The sequence below is a fragment of the Lemur catta genome, chromosome 1 (assembly GCF_020740605.2).
Source record: "Lemur catta isolate mLemCat1 chromosome 1, mLemCat1.pri, whole genome shotgun sequence".
Taxonomy (NCBI): Eukaryota; Metazoa; Chordata; class Mammalia; order Primates; family Lemuridae; genus Lemur; species Lemur catta.
This window is the reverse complement of record NC_059128.1, coordinates 29,221,597-29,237,174: the sequence shown is the minus strand read 5'-3', so window position 1 is coordinate 29,237,174 and position 15,578 is coordinate 29,221,597. Positions and strand designations below refer to the sequence as shown.

The following is a 15,578-nucleotide window of genomic DNA, read 5'->3' as shown; positions in this document are numbered from 1 at the left end:
GGGCTCAGAAACTCACCGTGACTGCGTCGTGGATCATCACTTTCTTGTGGGGAGGCTGCAGCTCTTGGGGGCTGCTGCTGGGTTTGGGTTTGCTCAGCTCGTTGTCTCAGTGTGGCCGTCACAGTGTGGCCACGCTTATTGCCCAGGACGTGCAGCCACTTCCTTGGCCCAAATATGCCCCTTCTTTTCCATCCCCCCTGGTGCCTTTTTCAGGTACAGTAATCTCCTAACTGTCCTCTCTGTTGCCTTTCATACCCCTCTGAGATTTCCAAAGCTCAGGTCTGATCTTGTCTTTTATTTTCTTCACTGGCTTCCAATTCCTTAAAAAAAAAAAAAAGACAGCTGGGAGTTTTTAAGACCCTCCATGATCTCACCCCTAGCCTGGCCCTGAAGCCTTATTTCTTCCATGCATGGTCTTTTCTTAACTGTATTTTGGAATTAGTTTGCTGGTCTATTTACGTGCACCTGTTGCTGTTGCTTAGGGTGTCCTTAGACATCCCTGCCTACCCATGGAAATCTTTTATGATCCAGTTTTTGGCCCCATTCCCTGAGAAATCCTCCTGGATCCTTCCAGTCTGAATTAACCTCTCACTCTGACCCCAGAGAACACGCAGTCAGCTGCTCGGTCCCCAGCACTGGGCAGAGCCCTGAGGCATGGTAGGTGCTCAGCGATTCTTGGCTGAGTAGATGCCTCTTTTTGCTTCTTCCCCTCCACTCCTCTCCTTTCTTTTCCTTCTTAAGAGTTAGCTGTGGCCGTCTCACATATTGGGCTTTCCAGCATTCCATTTTCAAATATTCTATCCTTTTGTCTGTTTGTGACTTTGCTTCCTGGTTGCTGGCTTCAAAAATGCAGTCTCTGTAGAGTTAGCTGTCCACATGTCAATCTCTGCAACTAGATCAGCTTTTGGGGGCAGGGCCTGTGTTCTTGTTTATTTTCATAACCTCCAATGCACCTGGCGCGATGCCACGTATTGAAGGGGGTGGGCAGAGAAATCTCCAGAAACCTCTCTGAGTGTTTATCGTTGGGGGGTCTAATGTGCCCTTCCAAGCAAACATTCTTTAGAATTATTATATATTTTTTGGTTTGGGTTTTATGTTTTTCTCTTGCTTGTTGATTTATAATTTACATGAAGTACAGTTCACCCTTTTTAGGTGTACACTTTCATGCAATTTAACAAATTGATATAGTTGTATAACCACTACCATAATCAAGATATAGGATATTTCCATCACTCCCAAACCCTCTCTCATGCTTCTTCCCCTACTTTCAGGCCCTGGTAACAACTGATTCGATTTCTGTCCCTTTAGTTTGGCCTTTTCCAGAGTGTCATAGAAGTGGAATCATGTAATACATAGCTTTTTGGGTCTAGCTCCTTTTATTTAGAATAATGCTTCATTTTTTTTGGGAAATTTGATGATCTGAGCTCTAACCCAGGCTTTATGTGTACCCGCCTTTCTGAAAGATTGGCATGGGGTGTGGGTTTGGGGTGCATATAGGGTGTGTGAGTTGGGAGCATCTGAGTAAACTTTATCCCCTTTGCATCCTTGTTGGGGTCTCTTTGGCCCCAGGGTCTCAGCTGCTTTGTCGGACCCACTGACCCTCCCTCCCTGTCCCTGCCCCACAGTGGCACCCAGTGTAAGACAGCCTTCTCCCCTGGGTCCTGGCCAGCCATCCCTGGGGCTGCGGGGGCCACAGTGGAGGAGGGAAGCTAGGTGGGTGGGGTGAAGTGGCCGCTAAATTCCTCCTTGGGAAGGGGGTGGCGCTGGGGTGACGAAGGTCAGGCCTCTCCTGGCTAAAACAACAGAAGTGGTTCCAGCTGCCCAACAGCTGGAGGGGGGTGTCTGCTTTCCCTCAGCGGCATGAAAAGCCCTTTAATCGGGTGTGCTGCTGTCAGGCCCCGCGGTGGAGGTGTGCAGAGGAAGAGCAGACGCCGCCGTTGCTGCCAGGCCTCTCCTTCCCTTTGACCTCCCTTATCTTCCCTCCTCCATCGTCGCCCAGCCCCGCTCCCAGGCCACCGGATCGAGGCCTCCTTCGCACCTGTGTAAATGCCGTGGTCATGGGGTCAGGGAAGGGGGAGGCCAGCTGGCAGCAGCAGGGATGTGGATTTTCAACGGGGAGGACGGATTTGATGGTGGACGGGTGAGTGATGTGTAAATGTGAAACTGCTCTCCATTCCCAGAGATGCGGGGCCCAGAGCAAAAGGCAAAGTCCAGTTTTACAGATGGTGAAGAAAGTGGTGAGGGGCGGACAGTCCCTGGTTGGAGGGTGAGAGGCTGAGCCACAGCTAGACATCTGGAATGGGATTCTCCACTTTTTCTTGCAGGCTTGGCTCCAGGAGTGGCTTTTTCCCCCTTTCAATTGTAGATTTACCTCCCAGAAATGCTTTTTTGTACTGGAGTTCTAAAAACTTGAGCTGGACTTTGATTTACAAACAAGACTGAAAAATACCTCCTCTCTTAGGGAAGATCTCTCTGCTTCCGGAGCCCTTTTCCTCTCCTGTCCCGCCGAGGGGCTACTGCTAGAGACTCCATCCACTGTTGCAGAGTTGACAGCAGGGCCCCTCTGCCCCTTGGCAGCATCTGGGGCACAGCGCCTGGTAAACCCCTACATGGAGGGAGGCACTGTGGTGTAGTAGAAGGAATCTGGGCCATGAGAGTCAGACTTAAAGGAGTGCTCTACCGTGTCCTGGCCCAGCCTTGCTGAGCCTAAGGTTTCCTCCTCATTCATTCAAGCCGTGAATATTTACTGAGCACCCACTGTGGGTATGGCCCCTGCTGGGCACTGGGGATCTAGCAGTGTGCACCAGATCTTGGTTTCTGCCCACAGTAGGGGAGGATGTAATCACAGTCGTGCATGGGCAGTTGTACAGTGGACAGTAGAGGGTATTCTGGGGGCTCACTACAGGGGTCTCAACCTACTTTGGAAGTCAGATGCCCCAAGGAAGTAGCATTTGCCCTGAAATTGGAGGTTGTGAGGTGGAAGCACATTCCAGGCAGGGGCTTAGCATGTGCATGGTCCTGAGGCAGGCAGGAGCAGTAGAGGGGGCTGTGATCTCTGTGTGCCTGTTACCTGCCCAGCAGGCATGCGGGTAGGCATTGCCCTCCTTCTCTTGACTTCCTCATAGGCATTTGCAGGTGGGGAAAACTCACCACTATTTACAATGTTGAATCTGTAGGAAAATGAATTCAGGGTGTCAAAAAACTAACCTATATATGCATCCATTGTATCACCTAGCTGTTCTTACTCAAGTGCAAGCACATGGTAGCTGCCAGAAAAACCAGAGTGCTAATCACATTGGCTGTTAAATTATCGGAGCTTTCTACCTTGACATATCCTCACTTCAGGCTCAGCAGCTGAGGGTCTCAGATGACTGCTTGACTTATGGATGAGATGACTTATCTCTAGGCTGATGGGAAGGCTTCCTGGAGGCTACAGCCAGGCTCACTGGAATGAATCCATGATCATTTAGTGATATCTGCCATGGGTATATGGGTGTCGTCTCAGCACACTGGTACATTCTCTTCAATGACTTAGGGATTTTTTTTCGTTTCCTTCAATTCAAGGGAAAAATACTGTGTTTAATATGTGGCTTTCATTATCTAATAGATGTTCTTTGAAAGAAAAGAAAGTAACAAAATTTGAGCTTGATTTGAGGGGGCAGGGGTTGGTAGCAAAGAGTTAATCACCTAGGCAAGAGATAGAGTCTTTTAGGCAAGGACTAAATGAAGTCCTTGTGGATAAGAGAGGAAAGCCTGCTGGAGACAGAGTTCCAGCCAGCCCCTAGCCATTTCAGCAACCCCAGCTGGGGCACCAGTGAGTAAAGCTATAGTGGTTGTTTCAGCCCCAGCCAAGCTCCCAACTGAATGCAGTCAAATGTGTTATCTCAGCTGATACCACATGGAGTAGAAGAACCTCCCAGCTGAGCCCAGCCAATACACAGAATTATGAGAAATGATAAATCATTCTTGGAAGCTACTAAGTTTAGGGGTGGTTTGCTTTGTAGCAATAGACACATGAAGCAAAAATGCTAAAAGTGAGTACTTGAAGTTGTATAACATATGAATTTATTAAAGAAAAACCTAAAATTAGTTTGAGTTTGGCTTGTGATTTTTGAGTATGATATCATAAAGAGAAATACCACTTGTTGCTCCAAATTGTGGACTTCACTCTCCCAAACCCAGTGGTGGACCACTGACCTGGTTCTTTAGTATGACTGCTACCCCTTCCTCTACACCTGGGCACAGTATGGAGTTATACGTTTTACAAGATGGCTGTTTGGATTTTAGATACTGGGTAAGTCAGCATGATACTAGCAGGTGGAAGGTAAGACTGTGAGAACAGCTCTATATTATAAAGAAGTGAACGTCTCCTTCCAGATGGAACCTTAGGCTGGCTCTGTTGCTCCCCACATTGTCATGGAAACTTGGCATTCAGTCAAACCTAACACAGCTTGTGGTACTGGGGTGGTTTCTCTGAGAAAAAGCAGAGACAGGGTTTGCATTCTACTCTGCTGGACATGGAAGGGCAAGGATCAGCGTGTGTTTATTTCAGGCAGAAGGGGTGGTTGTTCTAACACTAATTTCGTCTACTCCAATCTCCTCCATGGCAAAGGTGGCCCCAGCCAGGAGCTTACTTTTCCAATAGGAAGGATAACTTGTTTATATGTATTTTAAGAGTCTGTCCTACTTTACAAATGTGACCAAAACACAAAATGTTTGGAGTCATCTACTCCCCAAGGAGAGAGGGTGGGAGAGAACTGCAAATACACAATTATCCCAGCCCCTTTTGTTTGGTTTCCGTATTATGCAATCCTATTTAACATTATTATTTTGTTTTTATTGTCCTTTGGTTAGGAAGAAGGAAGGAAATTTATGTGAGGAGTTTTATAAAAATACTATTTTCCCGCTATAGGGAAGTGGCTCAGTGTTTGGCTTGTTGGGGAGACAGCTTGCCTGTACCCAACACCAAAAATTTCCACCAACCATGGTTGTTCTTGTGCCCACAACAGACAGTCGCAGCAGGGTGACTCAGACTCTGAGAGGTTTGTCTGTGTGCTGGGAGAACTGACATAGACCACAGGCTGGTGCTGGGGACTGCTAGTCTGGACTCCTGTCTCTTGCAAGAAGAGAGGAAAAAGCCACCTTCGTGACTTCAGGTGGACTGTGACAGACTCTTGGGATATCCTGGCTGTTGACCCATAAGTAATGAACTGATTTACTGTCTAGTTTCAAAACGCAGACATTATTTTCAGGAGCGACTTCTTTTTTTTTCCCCTTAGTCCAATCAGTCTTAGCCTGGCTCAAGTAGGAAAAACTCAGTTGAGGACTCTCCTCACTCTCCTCCCCTCTCCTCTTGGTTTGTTTGCTTTGTAGCTGGGCTATTGCATATGGCAGCCACTAGCCACATGTGGTCATTTAAATTTAAATTAACTAAAATTAAACACGACTAAATATTTCGGTCCCCACTTGCATTAGCTACATTTCAGTGTTTGATAGCCGCATGTGGTTTGTGGCTACTATATTGGATGGCACAGATATAGAACATTTCCATCATCGTGGGAAGTGCTGTTGGACTGTGTGGCTTTGGAGCATTCCTGAGTGCCTAGGACTAAGTCCTCTCTTGGTGTCTCTATCTTAGTGTCTCTGTGGTATCCTGCTACTGCACCGTATGGTAAATGTCAGCTTGCTTGTTGTCTCCACTCTAGAGTGGAAGCTCCCTGAGGCCAGAGACTATGTTGGTTATGTGTTCCTTCCTCTGCCTGGGAGTTTGTTGGGCTCACTGTCGGTGCTCACTTATTGAGCACAGAGTAGATGAACTGATGGATGAACAAAGCTGGAGGATTACCTCGTCCTCAGTGTTTGTGGACACAAAATAATCCCTTTGGGCCCTGGAGGCTTGGGTCATCCTATTAGGGCATAGTCATTCTGTTTAAACTCCATTTTATGGACTTCTTTATTTTTTTGTTGTTGTTTGTTTTTGGGTTTTTGTTTATTTGTTTGTTTGTTTTTAAACAATCACAAATACATACAGTTCTTAAAACAAATGAAAACGAGACCCCATCGTCAACTGAAAACGAGACCCCATCGTCAACTGAAAACGGTCTCTAGCAATGGCCCCGTGCTGTCTCTGAACTTTGTACTCGGCCTCAAGAACTGGTAATTTCTAGACAGGAATCTTTTGGGAGCGCTTCCGAAGCGGAGAACGATCTCTGTGTGCTGGGATAGGTGGGGCTTCTGGAGCTCTTTAACCTGTCTGTTTGCAGACAGAGTGTTCCTCTTGTTATTAAGCTGGTCTCTGGCACAAGTGCTCTGGCGTCTCTGTTGGCGCAGAGCAGACAATTTTCAAACTGAATTTATGGCCCATGGCTCAACCCCACAGGGATGCCTGCAGCTCCCCTTTCCTGTGAACTGTGGAGTAGACAGCAAGGCAGCCTCGGTGGGTTTAAAAAGAAACTTTGTCATTCTCGTTCCCTCCTTTTTTTCTGTGTATTCTCTTTAAAAAATCTCTTTCCTCATTTAAATTCCAAAGAAAAAAGATGAACAAGAACCTATATGTGACTTAAGGTATGTTAACTAATCTTCCCACAATACTATGAGGTGCAGGGTATGTTACTACTATCCTTCTTTTACAGATGAGAAAACTAAAGCCCAGAGAAGTTAGGCAACTTTCCCGAGATTAAACAGCCTGTAGGTGTCAGAGCTGGAAGTGACCCATCGCCTGGATTCAGAGCCATACTTCTAACCACTAGGCTGCACTGCTTTTCATTGTTACAGAGCAACACTGCAAACAGAAACACTGACCCGATTGCAAAAATGACTTCACAGAGTGAAAAACTGTTTACCAAGAGCCTACTGTGTGCGCCAGACACCGAACACTGAATATCCAGATAAGACGGCCCTGCCGTCCAGGCACTTCAGGCCCACTGCGAGATGTGCCTGATAAGAGATCTTGTTCTGAGGTGGCGTGAGGACAGGATGCGCTCAGCTACCTGTGCCCATGTGTAACGCCATGGGGGGTAGGGGGGGAGGTGACCTGAGAAAGCAAGGCTCAGAGCATGGGGTGGGGGTGTGGCCCCAGGGATCCCAGCATGGGCAGGAGCCCGGGAGGCCAGGTCTGTCACGCCGGCAGGGTTTGAGGTAATGCCAGGTAGAAAATGCTCCTCAGGGATACATTCATCCCACAAATAACAGGGTGCCCCAGCATTGTGCTAGATGCTGGGCGGGGGCTGTTCCAGGAAAAACAGACATCATCCTCATCTTTATGGAGCTCAGAGTTGGGGATTCCATTGTTAATCAAACCACACAAATAGAGTCATCATCACAAACTGTGTCACGAGCCATGAAGGAAAAGCGAGGTGTGAGAGCTTATTGCGGGGGACCCGTCCTCGCTGGTGAGAGTCGGGAACACCTCCCAGAAGAGATGGGGTGAGCCAGCCTCTGAAACAGGGTGTCAGGGAATGGAGAAGGATCGGTGTGTCTGCAGGCCTGGAGGCAGGGGGAAATGTAGCTAGTTTGGGAGGTGGGGAGCGGGCCAGTGTGCGCCCGCAGCAGTGAGCTGGTGACAGAGGAGCCAGGGCAGAGGCTGGGTTGGAGGGGGTGTCCACAGGGACAGATTCTGCCTGCCTGGCCTGGGTGACCGTGTGAAGGTCCTCAAGGGCAGAGGACACCACTCAAGGGACAATCTGAGGGAGCCGAGGCTGGGGGTCCCATGAGAGAGTTGACTTCGGATGACACTGTCCCCTCTTGCCATCCCCGTCAACTCATCCCTCCTGTGTGTGGCAGCCTGCGAGGCAGTGGGCTTCCTCTCGATGTGACTTTATATGTTATTTATTTTTGCCCTGAACACTGGACTCTACCAAATGCTGTGCTCATGAGACACTATCAGGATAGTTCCCTTGGGGCCTTGGGCAGGACTCAGGTTTAACCTGTGAGACGGCCAAGTTGCACCGTCCATCCCCACTAGGCCTGTGTAGTGGTTTCGGCCCTCAGATGCCCTTCCCCATGCTAAGCAGCCAGCACCCAGGCATGAGGTCAGGGTGGCAGGAAGCACTGGCTTCATGGCTGGCCTGTGGTCTGTGTACTCACGGACAGGCTTAGGCTCTCTTGGAGTTTGGCCAGTGTGAGGTGTGTGTTTCCAGCCCTCCCTGGAAGGGTGTGGTACTACCTTCAACAAGTCTCATCTATGTGCTTCACACAAAGGGCCTGCAAATATATCTGAGACAGGGCTTGTATTCACACCTTCCCAAAGCCTCCATGAGCTTGGTGTGATTATACAGTCAACTCTAGCATCACTGACGGCCCGATGTGTGCTCCCGACATTGCCGTGCATTATTGCAGGATATTGGTCCCCTCAACCCTTGCTGCTAAAGATTCTCCAGTGTGCCCGGGCGCTCTGCCACACGGGAGTGAGAGAGAGTGGACCTAGCTCTCAAGGCCCATATGATCTATTATGGGTTATTGAACAGAAGCCCATGGATTGCAATGGCCCAATTATTGTTCTCCAGCTCTATTCTATAGTTGTTGACAGGAGGTTCACTGATAAATGTGCTTAAGGTCAAATGAGTTTGAAAGATGCTTCATTGTGTATGCTTCTTGATCTGGTTATTGATTGCCAATAACAAATGACCACAAAACTTAACTGCTTTAAACAATTTAGTGTTATCTCTCACAGTTCTGTAGGTTAACTGGGCTCAGCTGGGTGGTTCTTGGTTGGGGTCTCTCATGCATTTACAGTCATCCCTCAGTATATGCAGGGAATTGGTTCCAGGATCTTTGAGTATACCAAAATCTATGCCTACTCAAGTTGTGTAGTTGGCCCTGCTGAACCCACATATATAAAAAGCTGGCTCTCCATATACAAGGGTTTTGTATCCCATGACTAATGTATTTTCAGTCTACATTTGGTTGAAGAAAATCTGTATATAAGTGGATCCATGCAGTTCAAACCTATGTTGTTTAAGGGTCAGCTATACTTATCTTTATTTTTGTTAGTTGCAGTCAGATAACAGGTGGGGCTAGACTCATCTTTACTCACATATCTCTGTGCCTGGGCTGGTTGGACATTTCTCTCTCCATATGGTTTTGACACATGCTAACTTGGGCTTCCTCACAGTATGGTGGTCACAGGTTGTTAGCTTCTTACATGGTGGCTGTTTTCCCTCAGAGTAAGGATTGCAAGAGGCCTAGGAAGGAGCTACAAGGCTTTGTATAACCTGCGCAGAAATCCCAAAACATCACTTCCACAGCATTTTCTTGGTCCAGCAAGTTTCTGAGGCCAGCCAGTCCAGATTCAAGGAGAGGAGATTAGATTCCGTAGCTCAGTGGGAGGAGCAGCAAATATTTTGCAGCTATCTTTAATTTGCTTTACCTCTTAGAGGTTCATAATGTATAAGAATGTTTCAAAGCTGTCTGAGAAGTCTTGCACCAAAGAAACATGTTTATTAGGCATTTCCCAAGCTGATTATTATTGCTATTTTTAAAATCGGGAAATCCCTTTCCCACAGAAAATCACTTAACCTGTATTCTACCAGGGAGAGGTGGGAAGAAATTGAATGGTGATAGATTTGGGGCTCAATACTGTCTAATAAATAAAACTTCACAAAGATGGAATTTGGAGATTTATAGTGAGTTCCTGATTTGAGGAAGTACCTAGATGGGGGTTGCATGACCATCTGCATGGATGGTTAAAGCTTTGATTTTACTTCCAGCAGATCTGGGTTCAAAGTCAGCCTCCACCACTTATAGCTATGTGACATTGGGAAAGTTACCGCATTCTGGATGTCAGTTTCCTTATCTGCAAAATAAATAGTTTCATAGGATGGTTGTGAGGACGGAGACCCTACTTGTGAATTACTTGGCACAGTGCCTGTTGATGGTCTGTAATCATTAGACATTATTGTTGTTATGCTGTACAGAGAATGCCTTCCTTGATTAGAGTTTGTGGCTGCTCAGTTCCCTTCATCTCTAGGGTTTAATAACTTTGGGCTTATTTGGGACTTGCTTCCCAAGGACAAACTAGTACTGTAAGTCATAGACTCACCCCACTTTTCTTGCAAAAGTAACCCCTATACTCTTTCATTTTTTTCCAACCTAGTTTCTAATAAGTGACCGTGACCCTCAGTGCAACCTCCACTGCTCCAGGACTCAGCCCAAACCCATCTGTGCCTCGGACGGCAGGTCCTACGAGTCCATGTGTGAGTTCCAGCGAGCCAAGTGCCGAGACCTGACCCTGGGCGTGGTACACCGAGGTAGATGCAAAGGTGAGTGTACACCCCCCACCCAGCCAAGGAGAGGCTCCTGGCACCACAGCTCTCCACACTGTGCACTCTGCAGAGAGAGCCTGGAATGAGTCTGTCCATGTGGTTTGCTGTCCTGTCTCTTTACCCCTTCTATTGGGGCACGGGGAGGGAGAACTGGTCTACCTGAAGCAGTGAGCACTTCTCTGTCTTCCAAACACTGCCACAGGCAAGGACTTAGAGAGATGTGCTGCTGTATGGCTAGTGCTTTTCTTTTTTCATTTTTTCTTTTCTTTTAATAGAGATACTTAAAATGGCAAGACATTATTGCTGGCTCCTGAACAGGGATTCCAGATTGTTGGCTGACAGATATGTTTTATTTGGTCTGCTCACATGTTTAAAAACATTTGGGACAACATTTAAAAATTGGGAGATTCAACATAAAAATCTGGCTTTTTGTACTTTTCCTCCAAAATTGGAAGTTCTGGTAACATTAGGTCTGTGTTCCTGCAAAGCAACACATGGCTAGAGCTGAGTAGCAGCTACCCGCTTTAAAGGGGAGGCTGCTCTCCAGTTTTCCGCAATCTTCAGCCCTCCCTATAGTGTCTCAGAACTAAGTGCCATTCTTCTCATACCCAGCTCATTTCTCTAATCTATATTGCCTCCCTGAGTGCTGTAGATATTTGAGTTTGTGACCCTGGACTGCTTAGAGCCATCACAGGGGTGGCAGGAAGCTAAGCAGGCTGCCCTCGAGCCTTTGATTTTCTAAAGAAAGTATTTGCAATTCTTGAACCATAAAACATCTTTGAACCCCCTCGGGCTTACTAGTTATATTAATAGCATAAACCAAGTGAAAAATAATGGAAGGGAAACATTTTTTTTCTGGGTTAGGGTAGGGGTACTTGGGAGCAAAGACAGGCGGAACCTGGTACAAACATGAAGCCTCCACTCCCCACTTTTCTAAGGATAGCATAACAAGGAAGATGGGCCCAGGGACGGTTGCTAGCCACTGCCCTTGTATTGCCAGACAAGCCCGCGGGGGGTGCGGCTCCCCCACAGGTGGAGGGACAGCCATTTTGTCCCATGGCTCCAGCGTGGAATCCAAGTGAAATATGAAGTACACTCCTCTCCCCTTTTAGATGCTGGCCAGAGCAAGTGTCGCCTGGAGCGGGCCCAAGCCCTAGAGCAAGCCAAGAAGCCTCAGGAGGCTGTGTTTGTCCCAGAGTGCAGTGAGGATGGCTCCTTTACCCAGGTGAGACCTCGGACAATTCTCTGGGGCCCGTTCCCTGGACTCTGGGGGAGGGGAGGTGTCCGGGAGCGCGAGGGCCGCTTGGCGCCTTCACTTTCTGGGAAACTGCTGAGTGAGAGGCCCTTCAACTCCCCCCTGCGCCACCTCCCCCTCCCGGGCCCTCCGCGCCACCTCCTGCCAACTGGCAGTGGGTCTTGCAAAGAGGCACGACGTCCGAGCCAGCAGACTGGCATCCCTCGGTTCGTCCTCCCTGCCGGCTCTCTCCGCCGAGGGCTGGACCTGCGCTTTTCTCTTCTGTCAGACGTGGGCCGATTATTTTTTCTCAGTCCTGCCAGTTTCCACGGGCAACCCCGGCATTCCCTTTACTGTTTATTGCTACCCCTCCGGACTCCCTGCTTCCTACCCCCGGTCCCTGCACGAAGCAGAGCCCTCTTTGAGCACAAAGTGTTCTATAATTCTTGGAGCGAGCGAGCGAGCGTGTGTGTGCATGTGCGTGCACACGCGGGTGTGCGTGGATATGCAAACACTCAGATTTTAAAACCTCTTTTCAGGCAGTCCCACCTCTCATCCCGCATGATCTTCCGGGTAGTGCTTTGTGTAGAAGGAATGCTGACCGTGTTGACGTTGGCACAGACTATTTCTAAAACCCAGGCCGTGGCGGGACAGTAAGGTGCTCCTTAGGGAAGCTGCGGGCTGCCCCCTCCCACACAGGGGCTTGTGGCGGGAGGTAGCGTGGGGGGGCGGGAGGCTTTAGTAAGATGTGCGCCAGCTGGATGGAGGTGCTGTGGCAACGAGAGTGGGGAAGGGAGCTGGACGAGGGTGAGCTTAGCCAAGTGGTCCCGGCCGGGTCCCAGTGCCTACGACTTTCATTGTTCAATTGAGCAGCATTTGGGGGAATCCCTCTCTCTCAGAACTGGGGCAGAGGCTTCAGGGGTTTAAAAACTTCCCTCTAATTCTGAATCAGTGGGGCAAAGGGTGTCGTCTGGCCTTTGGTCCGGAGGGGTCTCAGATTTCATTTCTGGGTGGGGTGCAGGGGATTACTGATTTGAGACTGCCTGTTGGGGTGGAAATGTGGAGGGATGGGTGGAACTGGACATCAGTGTTTTAAAAGTTTCCCAGTTGATTCAAATGTGCAAACAGGCTCAAGGACCACTGGATGAAACTGACCTTAGCTGCCAACCCTGGGAGAGGTGCCTTTTATCTGTTTTCTCCTCTAAGCCTCACCATAGCCTGTGAGGTAGGTGTTTTATCCCTGTTTACAGATGATGCAACAGCACTGGGATGTAGAGTAGCAGAGCTGGTTCAAACCCAGATGCCCCTGACTCCAGAGCCCTCCAAAGACCTCCCTACCCTGCTGCTCTCTGAACTGGCACGGGTGGGGTGGCACTGGAAGGAGGCAGCCTGGTGCCGTGGCTAGCACCGATTCTGGAGCCAGAATGCCTGGGTGTGAAGCCCAGCCCCCACCACCTCAGGCAGGTCCCTGAGCTTTTCAGGGTCACAGTTTCGTCATCTGAAAATCAGGTTGATATATCTCCGTTATTGTTATGTGTTATATAATAATTGTATGTGATAATAATCATGTTATATATGTCATTATATATTAGTATTATTAATGATTATTATTATAGCTTCCCTCATAAGGTTGTGATGAGGATTAAATGAGTTAACACGTGGAAAACACTTGGAACACATAAATGCTATATAAATATTTGTATCATCATTATTCCCATCTCTGCTGTGGTTCTACTACTCAAATCTTCCTAAGATTTTATGATTGATATCACTTAAGGGAAAAAAAAAAACCCAAAATCTTTTAAACTTGAAACTCCCCACATTTGAAAATTGATGAATTCTCTCATGAAATTTTATTGACTATTTATTCTAGTAAGAAGAATGCAGGTGATCTTTGTATATATTTGAAACCGCATTGCTAAGAATTCATGTCCGGGGGCAAGAAATCATACCTCCCTCAGATTAGTTTGTGCTGAGACAGGGTAAAGGTAACAGAGAGGAGGGCAGAGTCTGTGACATTGGTTTTCCCTTTCTCGAGGTTTGTGTAATCCTGGGCGTGTTGCTTATGAGGACGGTTGACCCCTGCCCTCCTGATTCTGAAGTGTTTGCTGCCTCGTGACAGACAGCCTGCTGGCCAGCTTTTGTTTTGTCGAGGCCAGGCTGGACCAGGTGGTGTTTGCTGGGGGAAAGGAACTTCCAGATTAGTCCGGGCTGAATTGCTAAATGAGAGGGCCCCTAAAGTTCAGCAAAGGTTGTGTAGACAGTCAAGAACGCGCTCATTTGTTTGACACACTAAGCACTGCCATGTGTCCGTAGGCTCGAGGCTGGCTCGCCCGCGTGGGCAGCCAGACAGCCAGACAGCCAGACAGCGGGCCCGTCCCAGCCACAGTGATTGAAATGGATGTGCCTTTCCTCTGATCAAAGACGCTGCAATAACTTCACAAAATGAGGCTGCCTCTTTGAGTGTGCTTCAGTCACAGTGACAGGCTGCCAAAACGCCGAGACGGATGCTTTCTCCTTCCCCCAACCTGCACCACCACTTAGCTGGGCTTTTTATTTTTCTTCAAGAACAAAGCTGAGAGACAAACTACATTGCTTTAATATTCTTTAGAATATTGATAGGTACACATCCTGGTGTTAATAACATATTTTAGCCCTGTGAATATTACACAGTAACCCTCTCTTGAAGCTTATGGGGGAATTCTACCCCTGACCCAACTCACATACATGAGTGGCTCATCTTCCTTCTACAGCAGCAACATTGTGCATTAGATTTTTCAAAGTCTGAATACCTGGGCCACATCTCAGACCATTAAATCAAATTCTGGGAGTGGGACACATACGTTGTATTTTTTCAAGCTCTCCAGGTGATGCCAATATTTGGTCAAAGTTTCAAACCACTGTTCTAAGGAGTTCATCACTCTTGTTTCTTGATTACATCATGGGGAGGTGGAATTAAGCCTCTTTGGTGATCTGCTGAGGAAGGGCAGGAGCTACAGGCTTTGTCCTTGGCTGTGGTCTTATCTGTTTTCTCTTTGGGGTATCGGGAACATAATTCCTGACATCTGTTCTACCAAGTCTTCTGCCAAGCAGTTGTCTGGTGCCCAGGCTGATTAACTGAAGCATCAGTCATAGTGGGAGGGTGTTGGATCTTCACCATCAGACAGTGTTGGCTGGAGCTTGGCAAGCATGTGCATCATTGAATAACTATGTTGACTCTTTATTGAGTGCTCCTAGGTGCTAGGCACTGAATTTTACACCTATTAATCTTCACTAAAACCTTTTGAGGTTATTAATATAATACCTTTATTTATAAAGGAAAACTGAGTTTTGAAGGGGTTGAATAGCTGGTTTGAGGTCACTAAGCTAAAAAAGATTTGTATTCAAGCCTACCTAATTTTGAGGCCCATGTTTTTAAATTTTGGGGGCTACAAACGTGGCCTTGATGCATATGTATTTCATTTTCATCACCATTGTTATTCCAGAAGTTCGCTCTCTGATGTTGTTGAACGATTAATTAAACAAACATTAAAAAAACCCAACCTTTTGATTATAGAAATTTAAAAAAATACAAGAAAGTTGAAATAACAGTATAATGAACTCCATGTATCCATCACCTAGCTTCAATGATGACTGACATGTGGCCAATTCTGTTTCATCTTTATCCCATTTTCATCTCCCACTTCAAATTGGATTGCTTTAGAGCAAATCTCCAGACACAGTATCTTTTCATCCTAGATATTTTTGAGCTCTGCTGTATTCTGGGCTGTAGGCTGGTTGCTATGGGGCATTCAAAAAAATGTCATGACCTCTGCCTTCAAGGAGTTTACACGCAGAAAAGATATTAAGACATATGATAAAGTAACTATGTAAAAGACCATGTATATACAACGGGTGATGTTCCAGAAATCCATTTACAAGTCAGTTATTTGGAGTTCTGAATGCATTTTATTATTAAGAAAATGCATGCTAATTGAAAATTTCTGAACATAACCCCCCCCCCAAAAAAAAACAAAACTAAAAGCAAAGCTGGGAATGGTGGAACATGCCTGTAGTCCCAGCTACTTGGGAGGCTGAGGTGG

At 47.3% G+C, this 15,578-nt stretch overlaps 1 protein-coding gene across 2 annotated transcripts in view; it reads left to right on the top strand.

Moving 5' to 3' along the window:
• Positions 1-15,578, top strand: part of SMOC1 (SPARC related modular calcium binding 1) — a 139,565-nt gene that overhangs the window by 55,013 nt on the left and 68,974 nt on the right. For both annotated transcript variants that reach the window (XM_045564796.1, XM_045564788.1), the window contains exons 2-3: positions 10,094-10,259; positions 11,375-11,487. In XM_045564796.1, coding sequence (XP_045420752.1) covers positions 10,094-10,259; positions 11,375-11,487 — 279 coding nt within the window. The remainder of the gene's footprint in view (positions 1-10,093; positions 10,260-11,374; positions 11,488-15,578) is intronic.